The 24,604-nt window shown below is 41.8% G+C and overlaps 1 protein-coding gene across 2 annotated transcripts in view; it reads left to right on the top strand.

The window, feature by feature from the left end:
- The window catches only part of camk1a (calcium/calmodulin-dependent protein kinase Ia), a 34,936-nt gene extending 13,725 nt beyond the window's left edge, over positions 1 to 21,211 (top strand). For both annotated transcript variants that reach the window (XM_041783151.1, XM_041783150.1), the window contains 10 exons: positions 5,015 to 5,146; positions 6,481 to 6,555; positions 8,793 to 8,931; positions 9,029 to 9,155; positions 9,442 to 9,517; positions 9,599 to 9,711; positions 9,792 to 9,870; positions 11,302 to 11,389; positions 11,549 to 11,720; positions 18,777 to 21,211. In XM_041783151.1, the coding sequence (XP_041639085.1) occupies positions 5,015 to 5,146; positions 6,481 to 6,555; positions 8,793 to 8,931; positions 9,029 to 9,155; positions 9,442 to 9,517; positions 9,599 to 9,711; positions 9,792 to 9,870; positions 11,302 to 11,389; positions 11,549 to 11,720; positions 18,777 to 18,880 (1,105 nt within the window). In that variant the 3' untranslated portion in view covers positions 18,881 to 21,211. The remainder of the gene's footprint in view (positions 1 to 5,014; positions 5,147 to 6,480; positions 6,556 to 8,792; positions 8,932 to 9,028; positions 9,156 to 9,441; positions 9,518 to 9,598; positions 9,712 to 9,791; positions 9,871 to 11,301; positions 11,390 to 11,548; positions 11,721 to 18,776) is intronic.
- The last annotated feature ends 3,393 nt before the right edge of the window (positions 21,212 to 24,604 follow it).

The following is a 24,604-nucleotide window of genomic DNA, read 5'->3' as shown; positions in this document are numbered from 1 at the left end:
AAAAATAGTGTATGCAGATTCTACCAAGTCTACCAAGTCTACCGCCCTGTTCATCTCAAATGACGCTAATTGGTCTGTGCGTTCTCAGACTGGGCAAAAATGTTTCAGCTTTAAGCTTTGCAAGAGGAATCTGACTAATGGCAGACATGGAATCTGACTAATCCATCTGCTTTGCAACATTAACTTGAATTATGCTAGAAATGATCCGTCTTCATAGTTTATTTCCTTTGATTGCATAGAATTAGCAACAACTTTAGCCTAACAGTAGTTAAACTAGAAAAGCACCCAGAGAGTGCAGACCTCCACCATTAGCCCTATCTCCCTATAGGGAAGAATCCTGTAAAAATTCCTGGATCCATCCCCATGTGCCCCCCACCATGGCATTCGCCGATTACTCCCTCCCTGGTGGGGTGGAAACATGGTGAGGCAAAGTATTGGCTTTGCTATGGGTGGACTGTCACTGGATGACTGGAAGACATGGCAGAGGGTGAATATTCCTCTCAGCATTGTGAGTATCCTCGTTACAATTCGCTGTCTTTCTCTCTGTTACGCTCCGACTCGTCTCCTCGACTGGGCGTGCCTCTTTCAAACTCTATAAACTCCAAAACTTTGAATAGAAACACACCCACAAATGCTGCTGGGATTGAAGTTACTCATGTCCGCCATCTCCTGGTGTAAAGTAACAGCGCAGACCTCCGCCATTAGCCCTATCTTCCAATAGTAAAGAATCCTTTAAAAAATTCCTGGATCCAGACGGTGATCCGGATCAGTTCCAAAATCTAATCAGGTCTTCCTTATGCCATTTCTGACATTTCCTGAAAATTTCATCAAAATCCGTCCACAACTTTTTGAGTTATGGTGCTAACAGACTAACTAACTAACTAACTAACTAACTAACTAACTAACAAACCCTGCTGATCACATAACCTCCTTGGTGGAGGTAATTATTACAGTGAAGATATCTTTGATTTCCTAGATGTGCTACTACTTTTCTACATCCCTGCTTGAACATAGCTAGCTGCTACTATGAAGCTCATAAATTAAGCAACAACTTAATTGAGCAATAGTCAGGTCTCTCCAAATTTAAGCCAATTATGCAGCTTTATTTTCATATTCTTTTTGGCTAATAGCATGGGATGTTCAACTTCATCCTGATATGTTGTCATCTGAAGAAGCCAGGAAGACATGGAATTCAAAAATAAAAGCACACTTATCAAAGTGAAAGCACTGAGAGACACTGACAGCAATATGAGAATGTGTGAATCAATATTTTCCCATAAGGACAGCTGGGATTTCACTGTCTGCAACAACAACTTGTATCTGCTTGTGTTTGTGTGTGTGTTTGTCAGAGAGAGGGAGAGAGGGAGCGTGCGTTGTGTGTTGCAGAGAACCATGTGGTTGTGTCCATGTTGTGCTGATGGCTTTGGGGCACACACCATCACTCCGTTACAGATGCATCATAAACAGACAGAGGGCTCTTATGTAATGCTTCATCTGTCTGTCTGTCTGTTTATCTGTCTAAAAATGTGTAAAAATATATTGTGACAGCCTAGCTTATACATATTGTACAAAAAAACTGAGCGTCATCTGTAATTCTTCAGACCAGTGACTCATACAATCATATTTTATTTAACAAAATTTGTCAACTGCAGTATTTCCTCATGCCAGGATTATTTATTGGCATTAAGATAAGATAAAACAATTTGTCAGTCTTACAGCCTCATATTTCCATCTGTTAAACATAAAAAATGTGAATTTTAATTAGAGACATAGGGGGAATAAAGGTCTGTACAAGGCTGGACAATATAAACTGCGTTAGGCTTACATGTGCTCTCTGCTAAATCAACCCAGCTCAGCATACGTAGCTTTAGTGCCTTCCTCTCTTCTTCCTTTTAGTGTTTCTTTCCTGAAACCCCCTGAGAGCAAACCCCTACTGTGCTTAGTAGAAATTAGCAACTGGATAGTTAATTACAAAGTGTCTCACAGCAACAGCTGAAACTGTGTGCAAGCTTTTTTTAGGAGAAGTAAGTGAAGCACGGATGAGATCGCAGGCAGTATATTACTTTTTTTTTTTTTTCAAGTTTTACAAGCAGGCCATAAAATGATAGAAATGATATCTCTACAGTCTGTTATGCTAATATTTCAAGTGAGTGGAGAAACACAAAGAAGCCAAACCAATTAGTACTGACAAAGCAGCAAATCTGGCAGTGTTTAAAGATGATACAGTTGTAGTTAGTTATCTTTGTAAACTAAAAATGTTAGTTTGGGTTTGTAGGTATACACTCTAACATTACTCTACCAAAACATAGTAAATATGTTCAGGTGAGCTCAATTTTTAAGTTTACAGATCTCTTACTGCTACAAAAGGTTCAGCTTACCACTATTTTGTATCATTTTGTATTAAACTAAATCATCTTGTATCATATCCTGTCCTTCTAATTTGGTCCATAGTGTATCATGTCTGTACTGTATTGTATCATATTATACCACACTTGACAGTGTCACATTGGCACTCCATGGTGTTGTGTCACATCACGTATCTTATATTGTTTTGTGCTGTGTCATGTGCATGTTGTATCAAATCATAACGTATCATACGGTGTCATATTGTACTTTGTCATGTCATGACTAGTAAATGAAATTAAATTTTTTTCTGAAAGAATTCATCAACAACACTTCATAACTAATTTAATCCATTAAGGCATGTGTATCAATAAAGTTTATCACATTGTAATGTATCATATTGTATTGTATCAATAAGATCATATTGTAACATAATGTGCCACTTGCACCTTGTAACACTGAACTCTTATCTTACTAAACTGTGTACTATATTATATCCTGCTGTTTCATATTTGCCGTTCTTTATCATGTCATATCCTATAGTATTTGATCATGTTGTATACTATTGTATAATACTGTGGCGCACATGTTCTATCATGCTGTACTGTAATATAGCAAATTCCACCATATATTGTTTTGTGCTGTGTCATGTGGTGTTGTATCAGTTCATATCATATCGTTATGTATCATTTTTAGGGCTGTTGAGATTAATCACATAATTCAAGATTAACTACGATCAACATTTCGTAGCCGTTGTCAACAATATTCGATGATGACTCCCGTCGCCGATGAATTTTATCGTCGATTATTCGTTTGTTGCACCCGAACACCTTTTTTTTTTCATGCAGCGTGTTGCTATTGTGTGCAAAACGTTGTTTTCTCAAGCTGAGATCATAGACTGCAGAAAGAACTGGATAAAGCCTGTGTGACGTCAGTTGTCTGATTACAGTAGGCAGACTCAAACAGCTTTTGAAGCCAATCCGCGGCACCTTCCATATTGAAATCGCTGTCTCAATCATACTGTATAATTTTGTATTTTGTCATTTTGTATCATATGGTATAGTATTGTATTATATCTTATCAAATTAAGTTGTATCATGTCGTGCTGTATCAGATTGCATAATGCTATATTGTGACATAGCCTACTCTATCATACTGTGCATTACCATTCAAAATTGTACTATGTCCTATTGTACCTTGTGTCATTTCATTTGCAGCTTTTTGTCCTGTCTTGTCAGGCAATATAGGGATTTCTGTTTTAGCACAGAGTCTTCCCTAGACTGTGTTAGCCAATGTTTTTATATACATTTCTTTGTTCAGGACATTTTTGAGAGTCATTTTGCAGGCAGTAGATGTGTTTTTTCCCAGCCAAAAACACTGAGTACTTTTTAAAGTATAGCTACCAGGTGCCACACTGTAAATATATATTTAAGAGGAAGTTACTGTTGACATTAAGCCAGGAAGGAGGGTCCACTTCTGTTTACAAATGGCAACCCAAAACCTTTTATTTGTAGAACACAATAATGTGGTTCAGTGTAAAGCAAAAAGCAACACCTTCTTCATTTGTTCCTCCTATTTCAAACATCCAGTCAGAGTGTATAGATTTCCAGTAATAGATGCTTGGTATTTTTGACTCTCTGAGGGAATCTGTCCGTAAATGCTGCAGACTTAAACACATTAAAATGCTTTTAAGGGTCGATAAGCGCTGGAGCTTTATACAATTTGGCTTTGAGTTTATTTTAAGGACTTTCTAGAGAAAGTAACATGAGATGTGAGTGAGAATGCTCTCCCCTTGTGTGCATCAGCTTCACTGTGCAAACGTTTCTGCTGTGCTGGATCGTTGAGCACAAGATGGCCACGGTACAAAGACATCTTAGGGATTAACCACAGATCTTCAGTGAGCACTGACTATTACAACAGCACTGTTCATCCATCCTGTCATTGATACTTAAGTTGTCCACAGTGACAGAAGGACAAGAGGAGAAAATATCCACCAATACGTGACTGTTGAACTTCCACTGTGTGTTGCATGACAGCGCTGTTTCACTCAGATGGGAAGGATCCCTGCGGTTGCTAACAATGTGCGTGTGTATGTCTGTGTTAGTGTTCAGGCCTCCTCCTGAGCTTCCTCCCACGCTCCTGTAGGAAGACTGTGTAAATACACTATTCTCCCTCTCACCATCACTATAATCCATAATGCAGTCTAGTCTCCCTCAGAAACTACATTTACTGTATCTATTATTCAATGGATTAAAAATAGTTCCTTTTTTACAGCCACTGATATTACTATAAATGTCTGGAAGTGGCTGTTGCACGTCTTGAGCTTTTTCTCGAAACCTGAAAAACCTCTGTGTAATTTCGCCGTTTGAATTATTCATGCAAACACCACTCACACTCACATGTATCATTTTAATACACACGCACAAAGATGGCTGGGTATTTTGAGATGTTTTTCTAAAAGCTTTGTTGTTGTGGGAGACTTTTTTTATTCTAAAGAGCCCCTAAAATGTTACAAATGGATTTTTTATAAGTGTGGGAGTCAAACAGACACTAAAAAAGATGACTAATCCACCTTTTAAGTGGCTCTTTTTCTTTCAAATCCAGAGTAATCCTTCTCTGTCCATTTCACCTCAGACTCCAACACCTTTCTTTTCTCTCTTTATTGTTTTAGGGGAGCTTTCTCAGAGGTGGTTCTAGCAGAGGAGAGGGGCACCCAGAGGCTGGTGGCCATCAAGTGCATCCCCAAGAAAGCACTGGAAGGCAAAGAGAACAACATTGAAAATGAGATTGCCGTACTGCACAGGTGAGGTCACCTGAGTTCCTCTCCACATGTCCGGTGGCGGTAATCACAGCTGGTTCATGTGCAAACACAAGCAGAGAATACATGCAAGGGGTCAACTGAATGTGTGACTAAATGCATGGTGTCAGTAGAAACAGTAGGATTGTGCACCGGAAATGTCAGGAGTAAAAGAAGATAGACCTATTTTTAGTGTCCCTGTTGCCAGGGCAACAGCACACAGAGGCGGAGATGGTGTGGAGTTCCCTGCAGCAGAGTATTGAGGAAAGAGAAAGAGACATAGAGGGAGGAGATGTGGATGAGGAGGAAGAGGGGGAGGAGGGGGAGGCTATGATAGAAGGAGAAAGATGGAGGAATGAGAAGAGTGGAGTTTGGCCAAATTCTTAAAGTCAACATTGAATCAATTAAAGAGAAACAAGAGCGAGAGAAAGTAAAATAAACTGATCCAAAGGGGTTCTCCATTTCAGCTCTAAGGGACATTAGCTTCTCTCAGATGCCTTGTGCTACACTACCAGTGTGCTCACATGCTCTACTTGACTTGCAAGCCAGGCAAGAGACTCCACTCTCTAATGGCTGATTTATCACAAGAAAGGACCCAGTTTTATCTCTTTAAGTATGAGTCTTGTAGACCTTCACAATATGAGAAAAATATGTGATGTGTTTTAACATTTTCAGTGTTCAGAGCTGTAATAAACAGTTATTAAAGAGAGCACATGAGTTATAACTTGCCACCATTAAATTGGTACCAATTAAACTGAGTGTGGCAGGAAGCCATCTTGAGCTTCATGTGACGGCATCCAAATGGTGATAAATCATGGCCATTATTCTTAAGTAAAGAAATTGCTGAGTAAGAAATGACTGCTTTTTAATTTAATGTCTCTTATTTATTGCTACACATGCAGCCTTTATGATGTGTTTAATGCTGCTATTGCAGTAACAAATTGTGATTCATTTTGCACCTTTGGAGTCAAGCATTCTTTGTACTCATTCTGTCAGCCATACAGCTCTAATCTCTAAGCTGTTCCTTGTTAAAGCTTTTCAGCTGCATACACTGGTCATTCACGTCCCAAAAAAAGAAAAATTCACTGCATCTAAATCCCTTCTGTGTTTGATCAAAGAGGTGTTTTCCATTTACATTTTCAGAGATCAGGCCAAACTCAGAGGTGTGATCCCAAATTTCTGTGTAACTCTCTTTAGAGGAGGAGAACAGAGTGGTCTTAATCTGAATTATGCAGCAAGAATGCCATCTGGTGTCCAAATGACAGTAAGCATTGGAGAAATGTGGCTCGATTAAAAATGCAACATGTCTTATCTAATGTTTTTCATGTTATCTTCCTCAGGATCAAGCATCCTAACATCGTGTCACTGGAGGACATCTTTGAAAGTACATCTCATCTATATCTTGTCATGCAGCTGTGAGTAACACCTTCTTTTTGACAAGGACTGATTACATTATAAAAGGCATTCTTTAACATAGCCTAAATTTGTTGCCCCAAGAATTATTTGATTGTTTTAGGTTCCCACCACTGTGAGACACCATCTCTGGCAGAACGGAAATACACAAAAAACTTAAAGGGATACTTCAACATTTTGGCAAATTCGCCCATTGCCATAATTCCTATAGTCTTAGTAATAGGTTTGTTACCTTCAGTTGTCGGTGCAAGCTATTATTAAATCGCCGCTGCCGAGATCGGACCTGCTGTGCCAACTCAATGTAAGCAGACGGTATTCCGGCTTTCCCTCATCAAACTCATCAAATACACAATCCAACAACTCCAAAACGCTCTTGTGGGCAAGTTGTAACCTGTACATTCACCACGCTACCACGTTGTCCACGAGAGTGTTTTGGAGTTGTTGGATTGTGTATTTGATGAGTTTGATGAGGGAAAGCCGGAATGCCGTCTGCTTACATTGAGTTGGCACAGCAGCTCCGATCTCGGCAGCGGCGATCTAAAAATAGCTTGCACCGACAACTGAAGGTAATGAACCTATTACTAAGACTATAGGAATTATGGCAATGGGCGAATTTGCCAAAATGTTGAAGTATCCCTTTAAGAATAGGAGAGAGGTAAGAAAGGTAGGACTGAGTTAGGGGGATTAAGGTCAGGGTTAGGCTACCAGTTAAACTCAAAAGCCTGATCAGCATAACCTGATTTCAGATTGTTTAATAAAATCAAGTATACAATCTGCTTTCAAAAGAAAAAGCCTTGTCCTCCATGTAAACATTGTAACACAGCTAATGTAGCTAAATGTTAAAGCTAACAAAGCTATGTAGCTACATAACTAATATAGGTAAAGCTAAAGCAAACAAAGCTCCATTAACTAAGTGGGTAATGTAGCTACATAACAAACATAGCTAAATCTAAAGCAATCAAAGCTATGTTAACTACATTAGATTATGCTTTTTGCCAAGCTAGACCCATATCAGTAGTAGTTATGCAAACAATGGCTCACTTAAGTTTCGTTAGCGTTTGCTGGAGGTAACATATCTACATTGTTCATAGGGCTATATGACTAATGTAGCTAAAAGTAAAGAGAATTAAAACTATGTTAACTAAGTAGGTAATGTAGCTAAATAACTAACGTAGCTAAAGCTAAACCAAACAAACCTACATTAACTAAGTTAGTAATGTAGCTACAAAACTGAATAGCTAAAGCTGAAGAAAACAATGCTACGCTTACTAAGTAGGTAATGTAGCCACATAACTAACATAGGTAAATCTAGAACAAACAAAGCTACATTAACTACATTAGGCTGGCAATTTCTGCTCTCGTCTGCTTCATTTAAGACCATAAATGTATCTCTTGCGCACACATCATGTTTGCAATGATGCGTCAATTTAACAGCTCTGATAATAATTCCTCTAATTTAGTTTAAATAAAAAACCCTCATGATTGGTGTGTTGCCAAAAAAAAAGAGATGTTCAGTGGTTGAATAAAGTTTTTCTGCACGCGTGGAGGGAAAATTAAGATATTCATGACTTGTGTGATCATTGAGAGGTTTTTTTGTATGCAATATAGAAGGCTTTATTTAAGGGCTTAAACGAAGACAGGCTGTTTCTGATTAGAAAAGTGGAGTATACATAATGTAGACTTAACAAGGATTTAGAATTTAGTACTTTAATTGTATTGATCATTGAGATGACAGAAAACAAGCACTTTCTGCCTTTTTTTCACTTAGATAGCTTTAAAAGTATAGAAACCTCTTATTCCTCATGTTGTTGTAATTTGGTACTTGTGCCTTACTGAAAAGATGAAAACTCAGTGAAGAAATCTCTAAACCCAATTATACCGCTTAAATTGGTCAAGTCAACCATGTAGACTGATGGGCAGCAAAAAGCTAGCACTTCACCAAGACGGTCAACTGGGAACGTCCTTTCTCTGGTGTTTCATTCAGTTAGTCCCATAACACTTCAGGAGGGCTGGACAGTGAGCTCTAGCCAGCCCACTCCTACTAACCCTCCCTGCCCACCATGCAAACATGCAGACGCTCTTTATCTTACCATCTCTAATGTATGGCCATCACAGACCCAATAGCATTGCCACCTTCAAAACTATGCAACACATATCTTTTAAGATCTCTTATTTTTATGTCCATTGATATGTCTTGTACTAACTTACTCTACTATTTTCCCTTAATTTTACCTTGCAGGGTGTCTGGAGGTGAGCTATTTGACAGGATTGTGGAGAAAGGTTTCTACACCGAGAGAGATGCCAGCCAGCTCATCCACCAGATTTTAGATGCAGTCAAATATCTCCATGACATGGGCATTGTTCACAGAGACTTGAAGGTATCATCTGTCACAGATGTACAACAGCTTCCTCTGGCTTGCATTTGACCCCTCTTTAAAGAAAATGATCTTAAACCCTGTTCTTTTTTCTTTGCAGCCTGAGAATTTGCTCTATTACAGTATGGACGAAGACTCCAAAATCATGATCAGTGACTTCGGTCTGTCAAAGATTGAGGGAGCAGACAGTGTCATGTCCACAGCGTGTGGTACTCCAGGATATGTTGGTAAGTCAGACTCTTCCCTCCCCCTCCCCTCTTTCATGTGAGCTCTGCTCTCCTGTTTGAACTGATATCCCCTCTTTATTCATTCTTTTGTGAGAGGCTCTTTCATCCACTACTCAGTCAATTGTGAGTGTTTCAGAAGAGCCCTTTACCTGTTTAAAATGGCCCAACAGATCACATGACATGGCCAGGAGGTTAAGACTACTTGAATCTACCCTTACTGCTGCTCCGTTTCATATTTACTTCCTCTTTTAACTGAATATCTGTCGTATTTTTGTGTATTTAACAGCTCCTGAGGTGCTTGCTCAGAAGCCATACAGCAAAGCAGTGGACTGCTGGTCCATAGGAGTTATTTCTTATATCTTGTGAGTCTCATTTCAAGCATCTTCGAGCCAGTTAAAAAGCTGATTCATAGATCTGAATACATTTCTGTATTTCCTCCTCAGGTTGTGTGGATATCCTCCGTTTTATGATGAAAATGATGCCAAGTTATTTGAGCAGATCCTGAAAGCAGAATATGAGTTTGATTCTCCATACTGGGATGATATTTCAGATTCAGGTACAAATTAACACTCAAAATTTGTAGAAAAGGGAAAACAAAGCTGACTGCTTCAACATGAACTTAATTTCTCTCTGCAGCTAAAGACTTCATCTGTCACCTGATGGAAAAAGAGCCTATGAAAAGATATACATGTGAGCAGGCCCTGCAGCACCCATGGTGAGAAAGACCAAGTGATTTTGTCTTTATTGCTTGAAAGCAATGTAGAAAAGTAAACGTATAAGCACTCTTACTACATCCTTGTCTGTAGGGCTACATTTACAGTTTATTGAATTGAAGGAAATGGAAATGATACAATTTCATTTCAGTGATTTTAAAAAATGCTGAAGAGTCTTGAAAGAAACCTATCAAGAAAAAGTGAAAAAATACATTATTGATCAGCTTTTGAGAATGTGCAACTTTTAGTATGTTTTAGGTGGAAAAACGCAACATGAACATTCTAGTAGGTTGTTTTCAGATGGAGGTCAAGAAGGTATTTTCAAAGAGAAGCACTATCAAAAAGACGAAGCTGTGAGGGAAAAAATCTATTTCAAAAACACTTTTTGAGCCCCACAAGTAGTAACACATTTGGGCTGAAGCAGTTTAAAAAGCTAAGAAAAAAAGAAAAAATGGATTAAAAGCCTCTGTCTGAAGTCTGGAGGGACAGGTCAGAGGATGCTCACATAATGATCCATCTCCAACAAGTTCAGTACAGTTTGGCACAGGAAACCCTGATCTTGCTTGTGTTTCCACAGCTGACGTCCATCCAGTCTTGCTCACTGTGATCGGATATCTGTCTCTTTTCAGAGATACAGATACAGTTAATGATGATGAATCACTATCTCTACTGTACAAATCAAGCTAACAAGCTCTGTTGAGTAAAAAAGGTGAAATAGAATCTTCCTTTTTGGACATTCATGTCAGCGTGAACAGCAGAAAGGGAATAGAAATGGGATGATAAAAAGTAGTAGGAAGCAAACGATAAAAAATACATAGAATATAAAAACATGAAATTTGACTTGACTTGTCCAATCTTAATTCTTTCTTTGATTATGTGACAAGACAGTAACAATGTGAACAACACAGCAAACTGTGTGTATCCCACTGTAACTGGACACTTTACTCAACACAGTATTGTTAATTTTTTGTACAATTATTGCTGCTTGCTTCTACCATATTTACTACAATTATTTGTCTCTATGCCAAATAGAATTGGGGTTGTTGTGAGGTTATTGTAAAAATGCCTATAGAAGTCTTTTTTTTTATTTCAGCACCACAGTGAAATGGACAGCTCCTCTGCTCTTAGGTGGTTTTGGTCAGGTTTCAGAACTTGAAACTGTCACAGCTCAATCCATGGTTCTTGTAGCTTCTCTTTGACTTCTGTCCTCACAATACAACATCCTAGTCTACATATTTAATTGTAATATCAGACACATGGTGTGAACTGTGTGTATTTATCTTGTGTGGGTATGTGAATGCATGTGTGTTTTTAAAGACAGGAGCCCAAGGGCCGTCATGATAGCTTGCACTCGAGCCTGTCTTTACCACTTTACTCTACTGTCAGGTGCCTCAGCTGCCTGTAAATTTTCCTCATTCTTGTTGACTCTGCAGGATCTGTGGAGACACGGCTCTGGACAAGAATATCCATGAATCTGTCAGCGCTCAGATCAAGAAGAACTTTGCTAAAAGTAAATGGAAGGTCAGTGCAAAGAGCAACCTGCTGATAAAGCAGAAAGAAGATTGGCAGGGGTTACGGCACATTCTGTATGCTGGTGCTGTTTTCTCCTCCTCACTAGCTGTCAAACATGAAAGGTTTCTGTCGCTCTCTTTCTCCCTCTCTCTCTATGTGTACATGCAGCAAGCATTTAATGCCACAGCAGTGGTGCGCCACATGCGGAGGTTGCAGCTGGGCACCAGTCTTGAGGGACCGAGCCAGATTACTCCCACCAGTCCCTGCCATGGACTTCTGCTCCCAGAGGAGGAGGAAGAGGAGGAGGAAGATGAGCTGGGGAATGGAGAGGAAGAGAGCTGTAGGTTCACAGTTCACTTAGAGGAATAATGCCATGCAGGATTTGGTTGAATATTAAATATAATATAAAATTATATGTGACACAGAGGTTAATCTTATTGCAAGTTTTCAGGGTACATAGCGTTTATATTAACATCCAAGTTAGTCACAACTGAGAGACTCAGATTTCTGCTGGAAGCTCTGATATATCCAATTTGGCACTTTGTCATGCCTAAAAACCAAACAAACTGGGAAGTTTATGATTCATAAAGTGCTACTTCATAATTTTAAGTATTTTAGCACATTTAACCAATAATTATAATAAAATAAAGAGTAAAACCTCTAAAGCTTTCTACATTAATAGATGTCCTTTACATAAGCAGTGTTTCCCACACATGGATAACAGTTGGGCAAGATGCCCAGGTAGTCCGAGGGCAGCCACACAATAAATGCCTACCTTTTTATCTGAATATAATCACCATTGTCTGAGCCTGCAATATAGGAGTCACTCCTTTTCCCACCTCATAATGAACTAGTTTCTTTTAAACCAGCATGTTAAACTTGTTAACCTTTAAGGTGAGACATCTAGAAAACTGCCATCTGCAGTTATAACAAACATTTGTTTGTGTGATGTTTTGTGTAAGGGTTGAACTCAGGTGCGGAGACGGAAGCAGTTTTAACAGTTTTATTGTGAGGATAAGTGCACCAGGGAAGGGGATTCCAAGAGTCCAGGAGGGAGTGAGGGAGTGCTGGAGCTGGCTGTGGTGAATTGAGCAGGAGGCACTGGAAAAAAGGAGGAGAGGCACGTTAGCGACAATGTACACAAAATGCAAACACTAGAGATCACTGGAATCATCAAAAGCACAAAGAACTTCTCTGAAGGATCACGAGAAGGAGCCCGGAGACGACGTTTACCGTGAGGTAATGTAGACAAGACTCAGGCGCTGTAGAGAGCTGCAGCCAGTCTTAAATAGCAGGTGTGATTAGAGGATTCGCTGCAGGTGTGCCTCTCCACAGCACCAGGGGGGCAGGGTGAACGCCTCAGGAGAAACAGAGTCAAGTTAGCAGCCAGCAACCAGCTCCGAAACCGGAAGTACCACAAAGTAAAATATTCAATACAAAATAAACACCACAGTACCCCCTCTCAACGGACGCCTCCTGGCGTCCCTGCCAGGCTTGTCCGGGTGCGCCTTGTAGAAATCCCGAAGAAGGTTGTCGCCTAAAATTAGTTTTCTGGAAATCCAGGAGCGCTCCTCCGGCCGCCCTACCAATCTACCAGAAACTGGTAACCCCGGCCTCGAGGTCTAACGTCCAGAATCTTGGAAACGGTGAAGGCGGGATGGTCATCGATGATCCGGGGGGGAGGAGGGGCGACGGTAGGAGGGCTCAGATCACTGGAGGAGACCGGCTTGAGTAGTGACACATGAAAGGTGGGATGGATCTTCATGGATTCAGGAAGTTTGAGCTGTACTGCCGAGGGATTGATGATTTTGGTGATCTCAAAAGGTCCAACGTAGCGGGGGGTCAATTTCTTGGATTCTGTCTCGAGGGGTAGATCTCTGGAGGAGAGCCAGACCTTCTGGCCAGGGAGATATTCCGGGCAGGAGTGCGGTGGGCGTCAGCCAGTCTTTTATTGCGCTCAGCCGTGCGCGAGAGTGCCGCCTTGGCTGTCCGCCACACCTCTCTGACGCGCTGGAGATGGTGCTGCACGGAAGGGACGGAGACCGAGATCTCCTGTTCGGGAAACAGGGGGGGTTGATACCCGAGGCAACACATGAACGGAGACATGCCGGTAGCAGCGCAGGTGAGAGAGTTGTGGGCATATTCAATCCAGGGGAGGTGAGAGCTCCAGGTAGAGGGATGATGGGCAGCAACACAAGGTAAGGCCTCCAGACTCTGATTGGCCCTTTCAGTCTGGCCGTTGCTCTGTGGGTGGTACCCAGAGGATAGGCTGACTGTGGCCCCCAGCTCCTTGCAGAACTCTTTCCATACACGTGATACAAACTGGGGTCCGCGGTCCGACACGAGGTCGCTAGGAATTCCATGGATACGGAAGACATGGAGGACCAACAGGTGAGCCGTCTCCAAGGCAGAGGGGAGCTTGGGGAGAGGGACGTAATGGACGCCTTTGGAGAACCGATCCACTATAGTCAGGATGACTGTGTTTCCCTCAGAGGGTGGGAGACCGGTGACGAAGTCCAAGGCTATGTGCGACCAGGGACGACCAGGAGTGGACAGGGGATGCAGAAGGCCAGCAGGGGGTTGATGAGAGGATTTTCCTCTGGCACAGGTGGAGCAAGCAGCCACGAATTCACGGGTGTCTCTGGTCATGCCCGCCACCAGAAACTCTGCTGTAGGAACCCGAGGGTCCTCTGGAAACCGGGTGGCAGGTGAGTTTTGATGTGAGCCCAATGGAGCACTGGAGAGCGAGCTGAGTCCGGGACGAAGAGACGGTCTGGGGGTCCAGTTCCGGGGTCCGGTTGAGCTTTCTGGGCGTCTTTGACTGCCTGGATGATGTCCCATGTGGCAGCACCGACGATACAGGAGGGGGGAAGAATCAGGTCCGGCTCAACACTCTCACGAGAAGGGGAGTCCAAACGAGAAAGGGCATCAGGTTTAGTGTTTCTGGAGCCTGGCCTGTAGGAGAGGGTGAAGTGGAAACGACTGAGAAAAAGAGCCCACCGGGCTTGACGGGAGTTGAGTCTGCGCGCCGTGCGCAGATAGGCGAGGTTCTTGTGGTCAGTCCAAATGATGAAGGGCTGTCGCGTGCCCTCCAGCCAGTGCCTCCATTCTTGTAGTGCCCACACCACAGCCAGCAGCTCTCGGTTTCCCACGTCGTAATTGCTCTCGGACGGGGACAAACGACGAGAGAAGAAGGCACAAGGGTGAAGCTTCTTCGTAACGGGGTCTCTTTGCGACAGAACAGCCCCGGCTCCGGTCTCCGAGGCGTCCACCTCCACCACGAATTGGAGGGAGGAGTCAGGGTGCTTGAGGACGGGAGCTGACGTGAACAGAGTCTTGAGCCTGGTGAATGCCTCAGCAGCCTCAGGTGACCACCGGTAGGGGGAACTAGGGGAGGTGAGCCTAGTGAGGGGAGCAGCCACCCTACTGTAATCTCTAATGAACCTTCTATAAAAGTTTGCGAAGCCTAGAAATCGCTGGAGTTCCTTACGGTTACCTGGGACGGGCCAATCAGTGACTGCTCTGATCTTAGCAGGATCGGGTTGTAATTGGCCCTGGGCAATGATAAAACCTAGAAAACTGACTGATGGGGTGTGAAACTCACATTTCTCGGGTTTGACATAAAGTCTGTTCTCTAGTAGCCTCTGGAGGACTAAACGAACATGTTGCTGGTGTTCCTGGAGTGACCTGGAGAAGATAAGTATATCGTCAAGATATACGAACACGAAGCGATTGAGCATGTCCCTGAGCACATCATTAATGAGAGCCTGAAAAACTGCAGGGCGTTAGTGAGACCAAAAGGCATGACCTGGTATTCAAGTGGCCAATAGGGGTCTTAAAGGCTGTTTTCCATTCGTCTCCTCTCTAACTCTGATGAGGTGATAGGCATTTCTTAAATCTAGCTTGAGAAGACCTGGGCTGAACAGAGAGGCTCGAAAGAGGGGTCAATGAGGGGAAGTGAGTATTTGTTCTTTACAGTGATGTCATTAAGTCCTCTGAAATCGATACAGGGGCGGAGTGTGGAGTCTTTCTTTTGACAAAAGAAACCAGCTCCTAGAGGAGACGAGGAGGGACGGATGAGACCTGTGGCTAACGAATCATGAATGTAAGTCTCCATGGCCGCTCTCCGGGCGGAGAGGTTGTACAGGCGACTACTGGGCAGGGACGCGCCAGGGAGCAAATCGATCGCACAGTCATAGGGACGGTGAGGAGGGAGAGAGACGGCTAGGTCCTTGCTGAAGACCGGGGCTAAATCATGGTATTCCTGAGGGACATTGGATAAATCAGGAGGAGTGGGAGTGACGGAAGGACGACTGACCGGTGGACTGGCTGAACGCAAGCAGTGAGAGTGGCAGTGTACGCTCCAATTGGTTATGGTAGCGGTTTTCCAATTGATCTGAGGATTATGTAATTGGAGCCAGGGGAGACCTAAAACAACGGGAGCGTGAGGGGACGGAATAACAAACAGCTGAATTTTTCACTGTGATTACCCGAGATAATGAGGGTTATGGGGGCTGTCCGGTGAGTAACCTTAGCAAGCAACCTGCCGTCTAAGGCGGTGATGTTCTTAGGAGTCGGTAAGGGTTCAAGGGGGAGTTGGAGCTGTTGAGCTAACGTGTCCTGAATAAAGTTGTCGTCAGCTCCGGAGTCAACAAGCGCACTAATGGGCACGGAATCGCGCCCCCAGAGGACACTAGAGGGAACGGCTATGCGCAGGGGAGGGCTAGAGGAGGAAGAGGTCTGGCTCACCCGAGTGCCCTCGTTCACGGGTGAGCCCTGTCTTTTGGCGTCTGGGGACAAGTAGCGAGAAAGTGACCTGTCTGACCACAGTAGATACACAGTCTAAGGTTAAAGCGTCTTTGGCGCTCACTGGGGGTTAGTCGGGTGCGGCCTAACTGCATGGGTTCATCAACAGGAGTGGGGGAAAAGTCACGGGAAGACCTAGTGTGTTCAGGAGACTGAAGAGCAGACTGACCAGAGGGGGGAGCTACGGGACGGGAGCTGGAGGGCCTTTGCTGACTCCTCTCTCTGCGTCTTTCTCTCAAACGGTTGTCAATGCGAATGGCTAGTGAAATTAAACCCTCAAGGGAGTCAGGTTCATCCCGGGAAGCGAGTTCATCCTTAAGCTCACTAGAAAGACTCTTAAGAAAAACCCCTTTGAGCTCGGTCTCCCCCCACCCGCTCTCAGAGGCTACAATACGAAAAATCAATGGAGAAATCAGCTACTGATTGGTTACCTTGGTAGAGGGAAAATAAACGTTTGGCTGCTTCTTGGCCCTGGAGGGGATGATCAAAAATCCGACATAGTTCACTAGAAAATAACGAGTAAGAAGCTAACACTGGAGATTCTCTCTCCCAAACAGAAGTGGCCCAGCGGGAGGCTTTCCCACGTAACAAATTAATTACAAAAGCTATCTTGGCCCTGTCCGTGGGTAACTCAGGGCTGCTGGTCAAACACAAGGGAACATCTTAACAAAAACCCACTAGCGCTACCTATTTCTCCTGAGAAGAAATCAGGGTGAGGTACATGAGGCTCTCTATAGTGGGGAGGGAGGAGAAGGTGAGGGATCTACTGCGGGTGGCTGAACACTGACAGGTGGAGGCTCAGGAGTGGGGTGGTGAGGCTGAGTGACTGAGAGTAACTGCTCGGATATGCTGGAGACCTGGGTGTTGAGAGTCTGAAGAGATTGCATGATACCTTTTAACATGGACTCGTGATGTCCTAGGCGTTGTCCTTGGTGGGTGATGGCCGTTTTGAGGGTGTCTGATTCCGCTGAGTCCATTTCTGGCCTGAGTCTTCTGTGATGTTTTGTGTAAGGGTTGAACTCAGGTGCGGAGACGGAAGCAGTTTTAACAGTTTTATTGTGAGGATAAGTGCACCAGGGAAGGGGATTCCAAGAGTCCAGGAGGGAGTGAGGGAGTGCTGGAGCTGGCTGTGGTGAATTGAGCAGGAGGCACTGGAAAAAAGGAGGAGAGGCACGTTAGCGACAATGTACACAAAATGCAAACACTAGAGATCACTGGAATCATCAAAAGCACAAAGAACTTCTCTGAAGGATCACGAGAAGGAGCCCGGAGACGACGTTTACCGTGAGGTAATGTAGACAAGACTCAGGCGCTGTAGAGAGCTGCAGCCAGTCTTAAATAGCAGGTGTGATTAGAGGATTCGCTGCAGGTGTGCCTCTCCACAGCACCAGGGGGGCAGGGTGAACGCCTCAGGAGAAACAGAGTCAAGTTAGCAGCCAGCAACCAGCTCCGGAAACCGGAAGTACCACAAAGTAAAATATTCAATACAAAATAAACACCACAGTTTGCTTGGCTTTCTTGATTTATAACCTTCACTTAAATACAAATATTGGAAAAATGTCCCAGCATGCTTCATTCTTTTTTCCAGTAACATGTTGGTAATGTAACCAAGTTTGTAGCACAGCAAAACAGTGAATTTCTTGTAGAAGTTACATTTAGTGACATCAAAGATTGCCCTCATTGCAGTCTGTCTTTTTCTTTTTAAAGAGTTACATTGTTTTAGAAAAATTCTTTTGAAATAACCTTAGCAGATCTTCTCTGACTTGCCTCTTAATTTCTATCATTCTTGCGCACCAAATTAGTTAGCAGCTCACTCTTTAATAAACCAGAATCTTTAGAAAAATAAGCAGAGGTTTAGTTTGCTGGTTAAAAAAAAAAGGTCCCTACGCTGTAAACTCCAATTAGTAAACGTCACTTTTTAAAAAATCATGCAAACAGACTGACTTAAAAAAAAAAAAAAAAAAAAAAAAAAAAAAGTAAAAATAACCTTTTGAACTACCAAGCCTTCTTTCCAGCTGCCAGCTGAGTGGAGGATCAGGGGAGGAGTCAGACAGCTCATTAACATTTAAAGCCACAGACACAGAAACAGCTCATTTCAGAAAAGGGCTGAAACAGAGGGTTTTTTAGACATGCAAAAATCCAATACTGGAGTGTTTTTTTCAGCAATAAATTTCACAGACATGTTTCGGGGACCTCTGAGACCAATATAGACTTGTTTTAAAAGGGAAAAATATGTGACCTTTAAGTAAGCTGGTAAAATGACTAAGTGAAGAGTACAAGTTATAATCATTTCACACTGGTTGACAATTTCAAGTAAAATCAACTACTTGTAGAAGGCCCTTAGCTATTTTAAGTTATATCGAGTCAATTTTACTTAAACATTTAAAATGGGTTAAACTATGCTGTGGAAAATTTCTGTTTAAATCCAACACAAAACATATTAAAGTACTTTCTGTAGAGTACATGTTCTTCGTCCATTGCAGTTTTCTGTATTTCTCCTTTTATCATGAACATTCATTAAAGGTAGACCAACTTCAGTAACTACAAACTGCTGTGTCTGTAACTCCACTTTTTTTGTGCTTATTTAAAGTGTCCCACTATGAGGACGGCCGCCGTGGAAGCAACGAAGGTAGCGCCGATAGAGACAGCCTGAGAAGCTGCACCTACTGCTGCAGGCCAGCCAGTCGCGTCTGAGCACAACCTCCTGTTGACATGGTGACATTTTATCCCTGGAGCGCCCAGAGCCCACCCTGCCCAGTCTGGCCAGGAATGCAGAGTAGTTATCAGGCAGGGTCAACAGCAAGCAGGCCACTGTCACAGTGTGGAGAAACATGCCACACGTTTTTATCCCAGAAAACCACAAAAACACTTAAAAAACACATCCTGACTTGAGATTCACAGGTCAACTTTGCTGCAAAAGAATGCACTGCTGATTAAAAAAGGTCTCTCTGCATGATCATCCTGAAATAAGCCACCCCAGCAATTAAACATGTAGTTGTGATTTGTGCAGCTGTAGCAGACAGGGTGACATTTAAAAAAAAAGTGGTTTGGGATGTTAGCTTCAGGAAGACTAGCAGCCTCTGAAGTTTTGTTTGAGATTGAGGCGGCAGTTTAAAGGCAGTCTTCTCTTTTTATTTTGGTTATCACATTATATGTCACATCTACCTCTAACTGCAACTTCTGTCTGTCTGCACCCTCTACATTACTGGCAGCTTTCCCAAAAAATCCTGCCAGACAGGGCACAGAGAGGGAAACAGTGCTGAAAGCTACTCCTGCATGTCTTAATATCCATCAGTTTGGTTCAGACCAGTCACGGACCAAGTAGCTGTTTAGCCAAGCTCATCTAAAGGCATGCCGATACCACCTCATCGTATGCTCAGTTCAATTATGCTGTCTTTTTTCTTATTTAAAGATAAATTAATGTATTTTTCAACCTAGGGCCCATTGTTCCATTAGTTAAAACAGTTTGAGCCAGCTCAAAACATGCACTTTTATTTGTCCTGACAAGATTGTCTGTGATTTCTCTAAAGGATAACATTGTAGCCATGAAAGCCATGTTAGCAGAGCTTGTTGAGGCAGTTTACTGGAGTGATTTCAAAACAGTTTAAATCAAAGATTCTACATTAGGATGGACTCAGGGGTTGAACTAATGGTGCTTTTCCACAAAGCAGTCAGGTTTGGTTCAGTGCAGGATGAAGTGCTGGACTGGTAATCTGGCATATAGGACATCCAGGCGGCATCCTCTAACATCAAAACAGTTAAAAATACAGTGAATGCACACAATTTTATTTGTCTATGGCATTTATGTCTCAACTTTTTAACAGTTTGAGGAAATCTTTTTGCAGACCTATTAAAAAAGAAGAAGGACAGCAAAGCCCTGGTTTGCATCAAAAAATGCCATGGCTAAATTTTCTTTCCAGTCTAACGCTGTAGGTATGGCAGACCTGACCACCGCTTACATTTCAAAAATCTATGTCCGTCTGGCCTTGATGCAAATGCCAAACCCCTCTCTGTGTATGGGAAATAAAGATTATTTCAACCAGTCAGTGGACTACACTGTAGTGAGTCTAGTTCCACTCTTAAGAGTGTGATAGGTACTGGTGGTACTGTAACAAAAGGGGGGCAAAAAGTAGGATGGCATGTATGAGTTATTTTGGTGCCTTTTGCAACTTTTGACAATGGAAACACAAATACTCGAGTACTTTACCAAACTGAACTGAACCAGACCACTTGGTGAAAACGCAGCTTGAAAGATTTAGTGCTCCCCTGCTGACTGACTGCAGCATAGGTCTTAAACCTTGCCTTCTCCATGTTAACAGATGGGACATGGGTCATGCATTACCCATTAAATACATTTTTAAGACCTTGATTCTGTTGTGAAAATAGATATGCTGATTTATGGCAAAGTGTTCATTTTTCTGACTAGTCTTGTTTAAATTAGTTACTAGACACAAAAAAGAGTCACGTAAAATCATGACTGACACTTATATTGTCAAATGCAGCTACATGCAGCCTTTTCAACTGGATTGACCAGGGAAGAGGAGTAAAGTCTAGAGATAAACTAAGCACACAGTCATTTAATTTCCATAAACCAACACAGGAACTTGATCTACCATGGACTGCTCTGTTCTGAGTTTCCACTGATATTTGATAGGTGCATTAAATGTGTGTTCAGTTATTTGAAGGAGGGAGGGGTTATTTCCACTGCTCTAGCAGTCAAATCTCTTTGACTCACCTTACATTACTGGGGCAATACGTCAGCACCTGTCACAGGGGTCATTTGGTTTCATTTTTGTTCAAGAGAATTTACAAAAAGTTTACCTATTAGTTATACACCTTTTAAAATGTGGCCCAAGTTTAAAAATGCAGACATTTCCTTAAGTGTGTGTGTCATTTATAAAAGTATTAAGTTCCTTTACTTTAGTTGAAAGCCTTTTTTGGAAAGAGGAGGTGATTTGGGGGTTTCTGGACTCTATATTCTGGCTCAGACTGGGTTTGTGAAGGGTGGTTCTGACCTGGAGTGTCTGCATGCTTTTTTGGGTGGGTGGGTGGGGGCATCGACTGTATGAAAATCAAGAAGAGATCTTTATTTTTTAAGTTTTATGGCTGTTCTGTTATCAGAGGCTCAAACTGAGATCCCTAAATTAGCCTGCAAACTCACAGGAATCAGACCTCAAAGAAGGAAATAGTATGAAGGTTCAAATGTCCTGAGATTAAAAAAAAACATATTCATATCACGCTCATCTTTGCTGTTCTGTTCCTGACAAGCGTCTGATTCTCCGCCTGCTATTAGTCTCTGCATTCGACGACGAGTGTCAGGGATCTCAGTCTGGGCACTCCGCCTGCTCTGTGCTGTGCACCTCTAGTGGAAGAAGTTTTGGTCTACTGTTTGCATGACCTGGTTAAATATGTTTACATGAATGATGATCAATTAGTATAAACACACATGATTATTATTACTATGTTGTATTGAATAAAAAAAAAGATGTAATACTGTAATTTTGAGCTATATAATGTGAAGTGAGTAACACCAGAAGTAATGTTGTTGACAAAGTACAACACAGCACAGTGGACTTCATCATTTGCAAGACGGTCAAGTCTCTGAATAAGTTTTCTTCTCTTTATCAACCACTCAGATATTTTCATTCAGTCAGCTTTCTTGATGTTGCACATGTAGGAACTTTTTATATATGTATCGCTGTCTGATTGCCAGGTACAACAGAAAAAATACACATATCCTGAGGTGTCAGCCGCAGTATAAAACATGAAAACAATGCTGGGAACATCACCTATCAGCGGTGGGAGTAGCCTTCAGTGTTTATTTGTCCTCTTCCTGAGTAGATAAACTAAAGCCATATGGTGAGGTGGAAATGTTCAGCTTTATACTCAGATATGTTGTCATCTTATGAATTTATGACTTTATGAAGGATGGCGTTGTTTAGCAACATGTTTAGAAAAACAAAGAAGAGGCCGATTCTCCCTGCAGTGACTAGCTGAAGATTTTAATATACCACTGTTGATTTCAGGTATATCATAGCATAATACTTTATTATTTGTTAGCTGTAGTGATAGCCAACCAGCTCATAAAAATGTGTTGCCCACTTTAAACACTTCCCCTATCCATCACTGATACTTACAGGTCCATTGTGCAGTAAAACAAGGGAGTTCCTCTGGATTTACATGACTGTAATTGTGGAAAATATGCAAACCGTGTGTGAAGGGCTTCATGTTAAATGTAAGATAGCCAACGTGGCTATTATTTGTTTGGTAAAAACCTTACGTTGAACTGGGATTTGTTTCCACTTGGCTGTGTTCTCTTTTTTTAAATCAAAAAAGCTTGTTTTACCCATTACAAACACATCTAAATGCATAAAAGAAACACGTGTATATTATATATATAAATATAAGTATATATTGTATATCCTTTTTTGTAAAAGCTGTTTTGAGCTACAAATGTATGGATGCAATGCATCATGGGTTATTGAACAAGATGTGAGAAAATACGATGATTTGTACCCACAGAGATACAATTGCAGGAAAAGAAATAAAACTTCCTTGTCTATGCATTGTGCCTTCTGTCATTTTACAAGAGAACTGATGAACTTCCTTACATTTTTATTCTTTGCTTAATTTTAGACCTTTTGTATTCATTGTAAGTGAGTGAGCACTATCCAAAACCCACAGATTTGGAAGGAGAACACATATAATGTTATGTAACCCAACTGTAATATCACTGCAGTGCAGCAGATGTGGACAACAACCAATTACAATGTGTTGTCTATGAAAAATAATAAGTTTTAAAATAATCATGATGTGTGAATTGCTTCTTTAATTATAAAACTTCCAGTTCTCAGCTGCACAGAAACAGTGAAGTAAACTCTTAGAGAGATCAGTCTTTCATCTTTAAAAATAGTCCTTTGTGCTTCCTGCATGAAGAAAACTCACATACACTCTTTATTCATCACTGTCAGACTTCGTTCTCTCCTGCATCCAACCCAGCAGTTCTTCTAAGTCTCTGACTCTGAGGAACTCTGGCCCCTCTCACTGTCGCTGTGGAAAAATGAAAAATGAGAAAAAAGAACTTAAACAGCAGCTAAGGGTGATCCTAATAAACTAAACTCATCTTAATTTGGTAGTATGTGTGAAGCCACATAAAACAGGCAGCATTTTAACATAACGTTATCCATGTTTAGAGTCTTTAAAATTCATGGCCTGAAAGATTCAATTTTTTAAAATTCATTTGTAACTTTTTTTTTACCAGAAAAACCTAATTAAGATTGAAAAATCATGTAAAGGGTTGTCCTGTCCAAGACAAACAGTAGCTCATGTAAAATAGTCACAAACACAGCCTCAATGCTGGTATAAAGTAAAAAATAACAGGGGTTTCAAGACTGAGCCCCTTGGGATGCTGATTTTATAACCTCCTTTCCCACATGTCTCTCCCCCACTCTTTCATCCCTGTTTCCATCCACTGTCCTCCACTCTTGAAATAAAACCAAAAAAAGCCCCCCCCCCAAAAAAAAAATCCTTAAAAAAATTCAACAAATTTGAAAGCCTTCACCATGCACACACTTTTGTTCACATGGACCAGTACAGTCTGTCTTTGAGAATAACATGGTCAATGGTACTAAAAGCCTTCAAAAAAATCACTGAAAATGCCTGTACAATGTTATAATCTCACTGACTGCTTTTAAAAACTCCTATGGTTATACTGTGGTTTTCCTAAGGCCAGACTAATAAATTCCAGATTCTTAGCAAGGATAGAAAGTTTGAAAATGGGGCTGTAACAGTTAAAAGAATATGGTGTACTACTTTTAACAAGAGAACAAAAGCAGATTTTGATTTTTTTGGAGACCCAGTAAGTTAAATAAAGATAAGTTGAAGGTGTCTATCTTTGTAAATAAAGCTCTAAATTGTGCTGGCCAGAAGGTTTCCTGATATCTAGAAGTCTTGGGGCTTTATGCCAGACTGAGGAACGGCTCCCGGTTCTGAATGTGGTTTGCACATGGCTTACCGTGACCCACAGAGACCCAGAGGTAATCATTGATCCTCTGTATGTTATTTAACAAGGACTTTTAAGGGGCATTTGTATAAATTCAAGAGTGTCAAACAGATCAACCATCACCTCTGTGAGTCCTGAGGAGCCTGAAACAATGACTACACTGCCCTCTACTGGCTGACAGCAGAAAGGCATGATGCTCTACCAGGCCATATACAGTATACTGTCTCAAAAATGATTATTTGATATAAAATCATCAACTCAGATGTGATGTGAAGACTACTGTTTTTAAAGAAATGCAAACCATTTCCAGCCTCTGATGCCTTTTCTGCAGTTCTCATTGATGTGGAGATCTGCTCCTCTGTAGCTCTTCTGGATCCCTGCTCGCCTTCATCTTTTGCTCCCATTCCTTCCTTTCT

The sequence above is a fragment of the Cheilinus undulatus genome, linkage group 3 (assembly GCF_018320785.1).
Source record: "Cheilinus undulatus linkage group 3, ASM1832078v1, whole genome shotgun sequence".
Taxonomy (NCBI): domain Eukaryota; kingdom Metazoa; phylum Chordata; class Actinopteri; order Labriformes; family Labridae; genus Cheilinus; species Cheilinus undulatus.
This window is presented reverse-complemented; position numbering and strand designations above follow the sequence as displayed.